The 13,827-nt window shown below is 47.5% G+C and overlaps 1 protein-coding gene across 1 annotated transcript; it reads right to left on the bottom strand.

Moving 5' to 3' along the window:
* Positions 1–12,411: 12,411 nt before the first annotated feature.
* GJA4 (gap junction protein alpha 4) lies at positions 12,412–13,413 on the bottom strand. The gene has a single exon (XM_007453850.1). The coding sequence runs from the start codon at positions 13,411–13,413 to the stop codon at positions 12,412–12,414; it is 1,002 nt and encodes a 333-aa protein (XP_007453912.1).
* Between the last annotated feature and the right edge of the window lie 414 nt (positions 13,414–13,827).

Genomic DNA, 13,827 nt, shown 5'->3' on the forward strand with positions numbered 1-13,827 from the left:
TGTTTTTTGGCAGTACGCGGGCCTCTCACTGCTGTGGCCTCTCCCGTTGCGGAGCACAGGCTCCGGACGCGCAGGCTCAGCGGCCATGGCTCACGGGCCCAGCCACTCCGCGGCATGTGGGATCTTCCCGGACCGGGGCACGAACCCGCGTCCCCTGCATCGGCAGGCGGACTCTCAACCACTGCGCCACCAGGGAAGCCCCGGTGGTGCTATTTTTATGGGACTTCCATGTGGTTTTGCTTGAGCAAACATTCCTCAAGCATGACTTTCTTTCAGTTTCTACCAGGTGCCCTAAGTTTCATTAGCTAAGGACTACTTATTATGTTAATTTCTGAGCTTAGGGGTACCTGGATATTGCAAGGAGAAGAGATTCGAACTCCATACTCATGAGAACAGGTTTGTGGTTACTAAATCTCAAGGGAGGCATTTTTTTTTCTACTAGCACTAGGGCTGAGAGAAAGAAAGTACTGGCTTTATGCAGGGGTCTCAATTCCAGCTCTGCCACAGGTGGGCCCAAAGCCTTGTCTCCTATTCCCACATCATTGTTAAGAGCCAATCCCCTTTTACCAAAAGCAGGACAACAAAAGCATTGGTACCCACATATTCACTTTGATTTTAAGTTTTCCTCCTTAGTTTTGATGTCTCTTTTCAGCTCAGCTCTCCACTTGAAAAGTTGTTTGTAAAATTTTATCCAGCATTTCTGTTTTATATTGTATCACATCAGCTATATTGTCATTTTGTACAAGCTTTTCTCTTCCCCTGGATTTCTCCTTTCCTGTTCCCCAGTCCTTTGGCTGATACCCTCTTATCCTTCAGGCCTCATTTCCTCTGAAACCTCCAGTAAATAAGATATCCCTGTTATTCCCCCTTATAGGGAAGTTATTTTCCTTTATAGCATTTATTTGCAATTTGTAATCTTATATTTATATGCTTTATTTAACTTCTGTCTCCCCCATTAGACTGTTAAGTTCCTTGTAGACAGAGACTAGATCTATTTCATTTTCTACTGATCCCCAGAGCTTAGTTCAATGTTTGGAATATGGCAGGCCATTTATTGAGGATAAATATTTGTTGAATGAACAGTCATGATATTTGCAAATGCCATATTAAAGTCGTGTATGTGATATTATGTTAGTCAAAATAACTTCCAAGTGTTCATCAAGTGTGGTTTCCCAAAGCTTGGGAAATATGAATGAGGGAGGGGCTCTAGTGGCCTGCTGTAGAGCTGTATCCTAGACTCTGTTCTGGTCAACATTTCAACCAATGATGGGATGATGACGTCTATGGAGTATGTCAGAGAATTATATAGGCTTTGTCAAGCTCTTGGTTGAAATCAGTATTTGATTAATTATTAATTATTAAGTCATTTATGATTAATCTAAACAGAAAAGGAATTTAATTGGGAAGGTATTAAGTAGCTCATAGAATTGACCCAGAAGGCTGAGAATTGGGCTTGAACAAGCTCTAGGGAAGACAAAGCCCAGCTAAGATCCAAGCATGGAAATGGTTTGCTTAAGACTCCTCAGCTAGGGCTGATGTGTCACTGGACACATCCTACCATTGTTCTTGGATTCAGTAGTCCCTGGGCACTTTCCATCTGCTATGGACTGAATGTTTGTGTCCCCCCCCCCCCAAATTTATATGTTGAAACCTTACTCCCGAAGATGATAGCATTTGGAGATTGGCCCTTTGAGAGATGATTAGGTCATGAGTGTGGAACCCTTGTGCTGGGATTAGTGAACTTATAAGAAGAGACAGGAGGAGCTTGCTCCACACCCACTCCCTGCTCCCTGCTCCCCTCTCTCTGCCATGTGAAGAAACCAGGAAGAGGGTTCCCACCAGAAACCGACTGTGCTGGCACTCTGACCTCTGACTTCCAGTCTCTAGAACTGTGAGAAACAAATTGTTGTTTAAGCTACCCAGTTTTTTAGTACTTTCATTATAATATAGCAGCCTGAACTAAGATATCATCATACCAGTGGGCTCATCTCTAAGTGCCCTGTGTCTTGGCAGCCCTTCCTGAAGAGTCTTGGGTAGAAACATCTGATTGGCTGAACTTAAGTCATGGGCTCAAGCTCTGCTTGCTAGGTTCCAGGAACGAGGTCCTATCTCCTCACTTCAGCTTCCATGTTGGGAGGTAGACCCTGTCCTCAATTTATCTTAGGACTCCTTCCCCGTTGGGAAGAGGTTCAGATGCTTGTTCAGACCCAGCTGCTGACCCCCAGAGAAGATGCTTCTCTTATCTGCCTAGGGGTCTGTTTGCCACATTTCCTCAACCCCTGCTCCAGGCTCCAGGGATATAGCTTCCTTTCCTTTTGTGACACTTACCTGCCTTCCAGGCAGCGTTTTGGAGCTTTCTTCTCCTAAATTGTCTGTGGATTGGGTAGGTCTCCCCTGCTGTCTACTTCTTCATATCCTATAAATAAGCTCATGGACTTTACTCTTTTGAAAGTATTCTCTGCTGAGCCCTACCAGAATCTCTGAGTTTGGCTCAGTTAAATTCTATAAACCTGAATGAACCCATTCTCCTGGTTCAAAAAGTGGTTACTCTGTGTGAGAGTTTCCTGATTCTGGATATTGAGGATGCATACTCCAGGCCCTTAGGGAACTCATGGGCCAGTGGAGGAGGCCTAGAAAACCAGACTATCAAAATATTTAGTCCAGGTTTCTCTTTTCAAAGCCTTTCAGGTGTTGAAATGCTTGGGCCACTTTCATTTTTTGAGGCTCTCACTATATTAAATAGCTAAGAATTGTATAGAGAGAGTTAGAAAAATTGTGGTATGTTTCAAATATGTCAATATTGAATGATTTTTAACACACACACTGAAACGCAATTGTGTGTGTAACCTCATTTGGAAGTAATGTCAAAACTCCCATTGATGTCGCTGCTGGGTTGGTAGAGTTCTCCGTCTTGGTTGTCCCTCATTATCTCTACTCCAGGCATGTCTGGCTCTGACACAGCTTGCTGTCATTGCCTCAGTCCTGGAGGCCTCTCTAGAGCCAATCTTGGGAAGCCATCCTGGGCTCCCTGCCTTACTGAGTTCTGTTCTCTGCAGGGACCAACTACTGTAAGGCTGAGAATGGGTCTTCCAGTGGCTAAAACTTGGCTTGTGCACCTGTGGTCCTAACCTAACACCTGCACGTCTCGTCTTGGGAAGCCTTTGGGCCCTGTGCTGGACTTGGCTTCCTGCGTCTGCCTCTCATTCCCCCTTGTAGAATCCACCCTCTGTCCACCCTCGAGTTTCTGTTTCTGGTTTTAGAGCTCCTCTGGGTCACAGCCAAGCTGGACTGACTGCTGTTCTTTGAGCTCAGGGCATGACCTGGGTAATCAGGTCCCCCCACACACTCAGGTCCTCTGTGATACTTTGCTCTGCTGCCTCGCCACCTGTGGAGTGGGGTGGAGCAAGGAATATGCCTTTTAGAAATAGCATTTTGCACTTAACAGAGACCCCAAACATACAGATGCAGGAATAAACGTAGTCTTCACCAGGAAGGACCACTTAATTGCATTAAACTCTCAGATTTGCCAGATGAAAAATAAATCCAGTTTATGGAAGCTAGAAGTGGCTTATATTCTGGATGACAAGGGTCCAGATTTAAGAGGATGGTTCTTGTCAGTTGGAGCAGTGGGCTGAAGTGGACATGATGGAATTTCGCTGGTACAGATGTAAGTCAGATGTGTTATTTTTAATTCCCAAATTCCCAGTTACATAAGCTCATGCTTAGTAATAGCTTAGTGGCTGGCCACATGTAAATGGCTTGGGGGTTTTATCTGGAAAGCTTTCCAGTTATATTTTACCAAAGTAGCATGACCCTGATTATGAAACGTCTCCACATGGCACACAAAGAAGCCAAGGAACAATTTTACTAAGGCTTTTAGTTGAAGTGAAAGCAAAGTGAGAATATGTGGTCTGATGACAAAAGGCTGCTCAAACAATCAAATAGGCAAAATTCTTTTTTGTGGGAAAATATAAATTACTAAGATTCATGGAGAAGAAAATCTGAGTAGACAAATAGTCACTGAGTGACAGTGAAAAAATTTTTAAAGAATGACACAGAGAAGGCGTTGAGTCCAACTGGCTTTACAGGCAAGTTTGTTCAAACCTTCAGGGAATCATGCTGTTAAAACAATTAGAGCATATAGTCTACTTTAGTTGATCATTGTCCTGGGTATAGAATTTCTGTTGCAAATCACTTTACTCAGAATTTTGAAGGCTTTGATCCATTTTCTTGTAGCCTCCGGGATTGCTGCAAAGTGTGATGCCATTCTGATTCTTGAGACTGTGTTCTCTCTATCTGGAAACTTGTAGGCTCATCTCTTTGCCTTAAGTATTTTGAAAAATTTCAGAGGTGTGGACCTATATTGTCCATTGAGCTGGGCACTTAGTAGCCCTCTCAATCTAAGATTTTCTCTGATTACTTCCACTCCTTTTTTTTTTTTTTTTCCCTATTCCCCTTTCTAGAACTCCTGTTAATTGGACCTCCTGTACTGGTCCTCTAACTTAAAAAATTTTTTTTGGTAATGTTTATATCTTTGTCTTTTACTCTGTTTTCTGGGGTGATTGCCTAGCTATCTTCCAAAATGTTTATTGAAGTTTTCAATTCTGCTATCATGTTTTTCGTTTTCCAAGAACTTGATTTTGTTGTTATTCTCTGCATATTTCTTCTTCTTTTTTTTTTAAAGAATCATTTTAAAAAAATATTTATTTATTTTTTGGCTGCGTTGGGTCTTTGTTGCTGCACGCGGACTTTCTCTAGTTGCGGGGAGCGGGGGCTACTCTTCGTTGCAGTGCGCCGGCTTCTCATTGCGGTGGCTTCTCTTGTTGTGGAGCACAGGCTCTAGGGTACGCAGGCTTCAGTAGTTGTGGCACACGGGCCCAGTAGTTGTGGCTCGCGGGCTCTAGAGCACAGGCTCAGTAGTTGCTCCATGGCATGTGGGATCCTCCCGGACCAGGGCTCGAACCCCTGTCCCCCGCATTAGCAGGTGGATTCTTAACCACTGCGCCACCAGGGAAGTCCCTTATTTCTTCTTTAGAGCCTCATCTTCTTTTTTCATGGATGCAATACACTCTTTTATCTTTCTGAAGAAAGCAGTGATAGTTACAAAAAGTTTTATTCTCCATACATAATCTCTATTTCCTCTAGAAAACTTTATTCTGTTTGTTTCAGACTCTTTCACATAAGGCACTTCCCTTGAATACCTGACGTCCTTGGCTGCGCACTCATATTTGAGAGTGGGTCACTAAAAAGCTGCTCTGAGTGAATGGGTGGGGCTTGGCCATCTAGCTGTCTGTTTTCTTGGGGAACATCTAGTGCCATATCTTTAGCTCTTTTCTTTTGGGTCTGTCAGATTCCACTTAGAAGATTCTTTCAAACACCTGCCTTGAGAATATATACCTGGCTTCCAAGATTCTCAAGAAAAGTAAAAACAATAAAGGGAGAATGTATTCTAGCAGACATTAAAGTGTGTTACAAAGGCACACTCATGAAAAGGGTGGTAGTATCAAATAATTTGATAGGTTGATGGAATATAATTTTAGGTAGTCCAGAAATAGACTGTTTTATGTATAAAAAGGTAGTATACAGTCAAGCTGATATCACAAATTAGTGTAGGAAGGATTATTCAATAAGTGCTGATGGAATCATTAATTATTGGGGGAAAAATTAGCACCTCAGCTTACATTGTATGCTAAAATTAATTTATTTGTTCATGCTTTATTTCATTCAATAATTATTTGTCTCATTATTTTCAAGACAGGTTACAGTATTAAATATCAAAGAGGAAAAATAATCTTAGAAAGTGGGAAACAGTATAAGTATAAAAATATTGTAAAGGAAAAAATTGACAAATTTGACTACATAGAAATTTAAAAGGACAAAATCACACACTGAGAAATTTTAAAAATAACAAATATGCCAGATAAAGAGTTGAAATCTCTCTATAAAGAGGTTACCCAAATTAATCAGAAAGAACCAAAACATGAGCAAAAAATGGGCAAAAAAAATTCACAGAAGAAACGTGTTAAAGACGCATGTGTTAAAATGTTTAGGCTTACTAGTAATCAAGGCTTATGCATTGAAAGGTGATATATATATTTTTCTGATTAATAATTAATAAACATGGGAATTGAAATTTTTAATAGTGCTAGTATGAGTGCTTTGAAACGGGCACTTTCACATGATGCTATTGAATATACAAGACATTTTTACTGGAAAGAAGCTTGTTTCATATCTAAAATAATCCTGAACAATGAATATGTCGAATCTCCTTTGTTCGTCAGCTCCTTTCTTCTTCAGCTGTTCCCTCTACCTAGGATGCTCTTCCCCATTCCCCATCTCTTCCCTGGAGCCTTCCTCCTCACCTTTCAGGTGCTGAAGCTCACCTCCTCAAGGAGCCTTCCCTGCCTGCAGTCTTATAGTCTTATCTATCATCCAGCGCTCTGGGAGCCAGCTCGGGGGAGATGGCTGAGCGTCTCGCCATTCAGTATGTAAATTTCCACTTCATTCCTCCATGATCTTCACGGCGCTGCCACCCTCTACTTGGCGTGGTGTTTCCCTGTCCATCTCTGTTCTATCCTCTCCAGAGAACGAGCTCCCATCGCTGCACAGGGTAGGGGAAGGGTGGTCACCTAGCTGCTCAGAATGGAGGAGGGGACCCATGAGCCCACCGCCTTCAGTCAGCTCTCCTGTTTTCAGCTCCACCTTCTCTCCACCCTCAGAGGTAGCTGATGCCTTCACTTATGATTTGCTTGTGCTTTTCTGCATTTCTGAATCATTCACAATGGATTACTTTCATAATCAGTAATCCATTAAAAATTTTTTTAATTAAAAAAAATTAAATTAAAAAAATATTTGGGCTTCCCTGGTGGTGCAGTGGTTGAGAATCTGCCTGCTAATTCAGGGGACACAGGTTCGAGCGCTAGTCTGGGAGGATCCCACATGCCGCGGAGCAACTAGGCCCATGAGCCACAGCTACTGAGCCTGCGCGTCTGGAGCCTGTGCTCCGCAACAAGAGGGGCCGCGATAGTGGGAGGCCCACGAACCGCGATGAAGAGTGGCCCCCGCTTGACACAACTAGAGAAAGCCCTCGCACAGAAATGAAGACACAACACAGCAAAAATAAATTAATTAATAAACTCCTACCCCCAACATCTTGTTTAAAAAAAAAAAAATTTTTTTTTAATTTAAAAAATTTTAAATTTCATACCTTTTGACCCAGTAATTTCACTTCTTGGAATGTCTTTCTTTTAAGGAAATAGGCAATTTGGAAAACTTTTATGTACATTCACATCACAGTACAATTTTTTTTTTTTGCGGTACGCGGGCCTTTCACTGCTGCGGCCCCTCCCGTTGCAGAGCACAGGCTCCGGATGCGCAGGCTCAGCGGCCACGGCTCACGCGCCCAGCTGCCCGCGGCATGTGGGATCTTCGCGGACCGGGGCACGAACCTGTGTCGCCTGCATCGGCAGGCGGACTCTCAACCACTGCGCCACCAAGGAAGCCCCACAGTACAGTTTATAATAGAGGATAATTAGATGCAAACACTCTAAAAATCCAATATCAGGGTCATGGTTAAGTAGATAATGATAAAGCCATATGATAAAGCCATTAAATGGTGTTTCCTAGGATGGTGAAAAGCCTTATGATTTAATGTAAAATTTAAAAAGCAGAATACAAAATTATAGGTACACCTTTAGTCCGATTTTATTTAGATATATGCATGGAAGAGTCTGGAAGGAATTACTTCTGAATATTAACAGTTGTTACCCCAAGATGGTGGGATCTCATTGTCTATAATGATCATGCATTACCTTTGTTATCCCCCCCAAATTCTATATATGAAAAAGAGAAGAAAAGAGAAAAGCTAATGTAACCCTAGGTTGCATTAATAGAGGTAGAAGTTTTGAGACGAGAGAGGTGATAATCTGGATTCTGACCACCTGGAGTATCATGCCTAGCACCCAGGGGAGTGTGGCACATGTTAAGAGGAAAGTAGACAAACTGCAGGTTGGCCAGAGACTTCTGGAATCAGAGTCAGCTGGAGGAATAGGAGAAAAGAAGGCTCAGGACCAGCCTGGTGGCTATATTTGTATGTGGCTTGGATGGGAAGGGCAGAACTGTTGAACCTCATGTGACCCTTGAAGTCTGAGCCAGGGCTGGTGGGAGAAGCTGTAAGGTAGAAAAAGAAGTTCCAATAATCCTGAGATGAATACCTCTTCCTGCAAACATCAGTAGTCATTGCTGACGTTAGTGTGAAAAGGAAATGAAGGACCTCCAGTCAAGGCACTGGAGGTCAGTGGTAAATTCATGAGGTCAGCAACCCCGTGGTCAGTGAGCCAGCATGTTAGATGGGGAAGATGTTTTGACATCACCCAGCCCACGAGCTCTCTGTCTTGTTTATGTGTGGCCCATGACGTTCACTGCTCCCACGGGCTGCAGATAAGATGACCTTGGGTTATGAAAAATTCCCAGTGCCCTCCACATAACCCCATCCCTTTCTTTTCTACTCAGGAAGGCAATGTGGATTCAAGTGACTGGAATTGACCTTATAGAAATAACCTTGAATCTGTTCTGATTCCTGAAAAATAGCACATCACTTGTGAGCTGCAGATCAATGATCAGTGGCAAGTTATTCCTTGCGATGCTCCTCATGCCTAGTTGCCACATGCCTGTTTCTCATCCAATCCTTTCATTTCACAATGGTGACACTGAGGCCCAGAGAGGGGAAAGGACCACAGTCAAGTGAGGGGGTGGGGCGGGGAGGCAGGAGTCAAGCCTCCTGTGGCTTTTTCTGTGACCAAGAGTTGCCTGTTACCAACTTGAATTTTGGTGGTGACGAGGGATAGGCTGGTGGGAGGAAGAAGAATACGATGGAGGACGTGAGATGTGAATCTGCTGTGTTCCATCCAGGCCACATCAGAAAGGAGATGCCTGAGTACAATATATATTAGCCTTCTCCTTGACCTCCCTCCACCAGTGCTTGGAGGTGAAGTGGGGCCCATGGGGTGGTGGTATGGGTTGAATTGTGTCCCCCCAAAAGGTATTGCTAACCCCCAGCCACTCAGAATGTGACCTCATATGGAAACAGGATCTTTACAGAGGCGAGTAAGTTGAAACGAAGCCATTAGGGTGACACTAATCCAGTAGGAATGGTATCTTTATAAAAAGAAGAAATTTGGACCTAGAGACAGACAGGCACACAGGGAGAATGCCATATGAAGATAAAGGCAGAGATGGTGGTGATGCTTCTGTAAGCTGAGGAATGCCAGGTATTGCCAGCAACCCATCGTAAGTCAGGAGAGAGGCATGTAACAGATTCTCCCTCACAGCCCTCAGAAGGAAATAACCCTGTGGACACCTTGATCTTGGACTTCTGGCCTCCAGAACTGTGAGACAATACATTTCTGTCATTGGAGCCACCCAGTCTGTGGTACTTTGTTATGACAGCTTTAGGAAGTGAATGGGGTGGGCTGGGGCTTAGAGCCACTCTTCATTTCATAAGTCTTCACCGCACTGCCCCTGCCCTAATCTGTGTGGTCCCGTCCCCACTACACTATCCTCATCTTTAACCCCCCAGCCCATTTGCCCTTGTGTTTGAGTGGCCACCAGTCTAGGACCCAACCCCAGCCTTACCAAAGGCCCAAGTCCCAGTACCAAGCTCAGAGTGGGTAAGCTTTGAGGGAGGAGATGGATGCCCTCCTCACTCACCTAAACCTGTCTTCTCCCACCTTTCCAAGCCAGGACAGGTAGGGGATACCAGAAACACAGGCTCCCAGGGCCCCCAGGTTGGGTTGGCTCTAAGAGACCAACCTCTGACCCCACAGATCTGGCCTCTCAGCCTGGCTTGGGGAGAATCCCTTGGAAGGGGACCTCAGCCTCCTGGAGTTATGCCCTTCCAACGTATGAACAGTCTACTTTCTGCCCATTCTAACTTAATCCCTCACTTTATAGTCAAAGTGAATGCAGGGGGCTTCCCTGGTGGTGCAGTGGGTTGAGAGTCCGCCTGCCGATGCAGGGGACACGGGTTCGTGCCCCGGTCTGGGAAGATCCCACATGTCGCGGAGCGGCTGGGCCCGTGAGCCATGGTCGCTGAGCCTGCGCGTCCGGAGCCTGTGCTCCGCAACGGGAGAGGCCACAATGGTGAGAGGCCTGCGTACCACAAAAAAAAAAAACAACTGAATGCAGGGCTAGGCCCATGGTAAATGAAGAACGTCTCCCCGGCGGTCCTTAGAGACTCACTGGGGAGATGAAATAGGCTTATACCAAGCAGTGATCCAGATTGCCGAAAGGTAGAGATCATCACTGGAGACTGGCTGGAGAAGTGGGGGAGGGCTTCCTAGAGGAGGAAGAACCTATGATAGCCTTGCTGGAGAGGGTGAGCTGAATTTTATTGCATGGCATTAGGAGCCAGGTGCACTCATATACTTTCTCTTGTTTTTATTTCCTGCACCTGTGAGGCAGGCAATATTATCTGCATCTTATAGCTGAGAAAACTCAGACTTGGAGAAGTGAAATGATTGACTTAAGACCACATGGCTTTATACATATTACAGGCAGCATTTAATTTGAGGACCCTCTAACATCAAAACTCATCTTTCTCTTTCTTCTGCTTCAGGCTCTGCCTTTTCCAGGGTACGGAAGTGTACAAAGGACTGGTGGGGTTTGGAAGTGTGGGGAAGAGGCACTCCAGGCTGGCAAAGGAGCAGGGTGAGAACATACCCCGTGAGTTTGGGGAGCTGTGAGGAGGCTGGTCTGGTTGGATCTCAGGGATTCAGAGGCAGCAATGGGAACCAAAGCTGGAAGAGTGAGGGCTGTAACTTATCAGGCCGAGCATTCAGACTTGATGGGTAAGCAGTGAGTGAGTGAATTCTGGGGTGAAGGATACAGAGCTGGTGTTTTGAAGACCTATCTTGATGGGACAGGGGAAGGTTGTTCACCCGCTATAATGGTTCTCAAGGAGAAGCATGTGGCCACGTGAGTTGGATCCCATCCCCTCCTCCAGCCCCACGCCCAGATCTCCCTGGGTAGGGGAGGACAACCAGCAGGCAACAGCTTGCCTCCGAGGGCCACTGAGTGTTGCCTCCATCCGGGTCACCTTCCACGTCAACTCTGCCAACACTGGGCTTATCCTCAGCTGTACTTCCCACATCCTAGATGTGGCTCACCAGGCCCTAAGCACCCCCTCAGTCCCCAACGGTTCCCCTTCTCCATGCCTTTGCAGTTTTCTGTCCAAATAAGGTGTCCTCTTCCCTCCCCAGAAGACTCCTATTTATGTCAAGATCTAGTTCAATTGCTTTTTTTTTTTTTTCCTGCAACCTTTGTGACTCAGAGGCAAGATTCGATTCCTCCACTAGACCCTGGCCGTCCCTTCCACCTCTCTGCACTGCCATTGTCTGTTCTCACTGTGTGAGTTTTAGGTGCATGGGGAGGATTTACGACGCAGGTCCTTGAGTTGCTGCTTCTGGTGGGCAGACTAGACAGGGCCAAGGTAGGAGGGGGCAAGTGATCTAAACCTGCCTCCCCAAATACCGAGGGGTGCAGGCCCATTTGAGCTGGACTCTGAAGGGCTTGGCTGGCATGCAGGCAGGGTGGGGAGCAGTGTCCAGTAAGGAAGCACACTGCAGTTGGGAGCATGGCCGGGGCACTGGATGGCCATGGGGCAGGATGGGGACAGACTCTGCTTTGGCCACTGATTAAGGGGCAGGTTGAGGGGGCTGGTGCTGGGGCATTTCAAAAGGCAGTGTTTAGGACTCAGAGCTGCTGAGATGCAGTATGTAGGAGTTTGAGGGTTTCAGGTGCTGCCTGGTGTTGGGATTGCTAAGGCCAAAGACAGATTATGCAGGACCAAAAAGGAAGCCTGGGTAAAGCAGCTGTCCCCCCACCCCAGGCACATCATGACAGTATCAATACACACCTCGCTTGTGGTTAAGTCCTGTTTATTTTAGAAGAATAAACAGCAGAACTAGGAAGGAGTGATGAGAACAAGACCCCAGTCCCCTTGACAGGGCCAGATCCAGCACAGGCTCTGTCTGTGTGTGGGATCAAGGCTGACCCAGCAGCCTCGACCAGCCTTTTTCTGTGAGGACAGGGTGTGTGGACAACCTGGGCAGAGGTGAATCTTCCAGGGGGTGGGGGTGGGGGTGGAGTAAGTTGTCTCCGAGTCCCTTTGAACACAGTGAAAAAGACCACAGGGCCCAAACACCCTTGGCCAAGAGCACCCCAAGCTGCCTCTGTCTGTGCCTGGGACAAAGCCACATTCTGGAGGGGAAACTATGGTGCCCCTGGTCACCAGGAAGGCCCCAGGTGTTCAGGAACAACATGCAGTGGGCCTTCTGGCCAGCAAGCACCCGCTTCCCCAGCCCCAGTCATCTCTGCAGTCTTGCACTAAAGGCAGCAAGACTTCCCGGGCTCTTATACATACTGTTTCTTGGAAGCAGAGCTGCTGGGGCGACTGGGGGATTTCCGGCCACTCTGGGGGGGCGGGTCCAGGAAGAGGGGGGGTCTGGAAGAAGCCAGCCTCTCCTCCGTAGTTAGGTTGGCCCAGTTCTGCTCACTGGATGACAGCCCGTTGTAGGTGGGGCACGGCGGGGATGAGGGCCCCTCACCCACGGGGAGGTAGAAGAAGACCTGGTCAGCATAAGGCTCCGAGGAGGTGCCCTGGGCTGGGGGCGTGTCCTGGCTCTGCCGGGCCCTCATCCCCCGGTTGAGGCAGCGGCACAGCAGGTACGCCAGCTCCAGCAGGTTGAGCACCAGGGAGATGAGTCCAACCACCAGCATGAAGATGATGAAGATAGTCTTCTCCGTGGGGCGTGAGACAAAGCAGTCTACGAGGTAGGGGCAGGGTGAGCGCTGGCACACGAACACAGGCTCCATGGTCCAGCCATAGAGACGCCACTGGCCGTACAGGAAGCCTGCCTCTAGCATACTCTTGCAGAGCACGCTGGCCACATAGGTGCCCATCAGCGCCCCGCGGATCCGCAGGTGACCGTCCTCCGCCACCGAGATCTTGGCCATCTGTCGCTCTATGGCTGCCAGTGCTCGCTCCACGCGTGGGTCCTTGGCCGGCAGTGCCCGCAGCTCCCCCTCCTTCTGCCGCAGCCGCTCCTCGCGCCGAGACAGGTAAATGACATGGCCCAGGTAGACCAGGGTGGGCGTGCTGACGAAGAGGAACTGCAGCACCCAGTAGCGGATGTGGGAGATGGGGAAGGCCTGGTCGTAGCAGACGTTGGTGCAGCCTGGCTGGGCCGTGTTACACTCGAAATCCGACTGCTCGTCGCCCCACACTGACTCGCCGGCCAGGCCCAGGATGAGGATGCGGAAGATGAAAAGGACCGTCAGCCAGATCTTGCCCACCACGGTCGAGTGCTCCTGGACCTGGTCCAGCAGCTTCTCAAGGAAGCCCCAGTCGCCCATGGCTCCTGGGCCTCCGTCTGCAGGGAGACAGAGGACACTGTCAGCATCCTTCTCAGCGGTCCTGGCAACAAGCCTGCAGGGAGGCCGGCCACACCCATTTTACCTACAGGGAAACTGAGCTCCAGGAGGGGAAGGGACTGGCCTGGGGACTCACACCCAGATCTTTGGATGATGACTGCTAAGCTCTGGCAAGAGTACAGCTAGGGTCCCTGTCTAGTCACATCTGTGTCCCTCTTGTTCCCAGCTGCAGTCCCAGGGTGATCACAGCCAAAGGAGGTCTGGATCAAGGTGAGGCTCCTGAGCCTAAGGGAATAGAGAATTTGAGGAACTTATCCAAGGTCACACAGCTGTGCTATGCCCCTCCTCCCTTTTGCTCAGGACAGGCTGTCCCCCCCCCCCCCCCCCGGGGGGGGG

The sequence above is a fragment of the Lipotes vexillifer genome, unplaced genomic scaffold (assembly GCF_000442215.2).
Source record: "Lipotes vexillifer unplaced genomic scaffold, Lipotes_vexillifer_v1.1 scaffold213, whole genome shotgun sequence".
Lineage (NCBI taxonomy): Eukaryota > Metazoa > Chordata > Mammalia > Artiodactyla > Lipotidae > Lipotes > Lipotes vexillifer.

Coding starts and splice junctions, on each gene's coding strand:
- GJA4 (XM_007453850.1), bottom strand. CDS start 13,413: ATGGGCGACTGGGGCTTCCTTGAGAAGCTGCTGGACCAGGTCCAGGAG.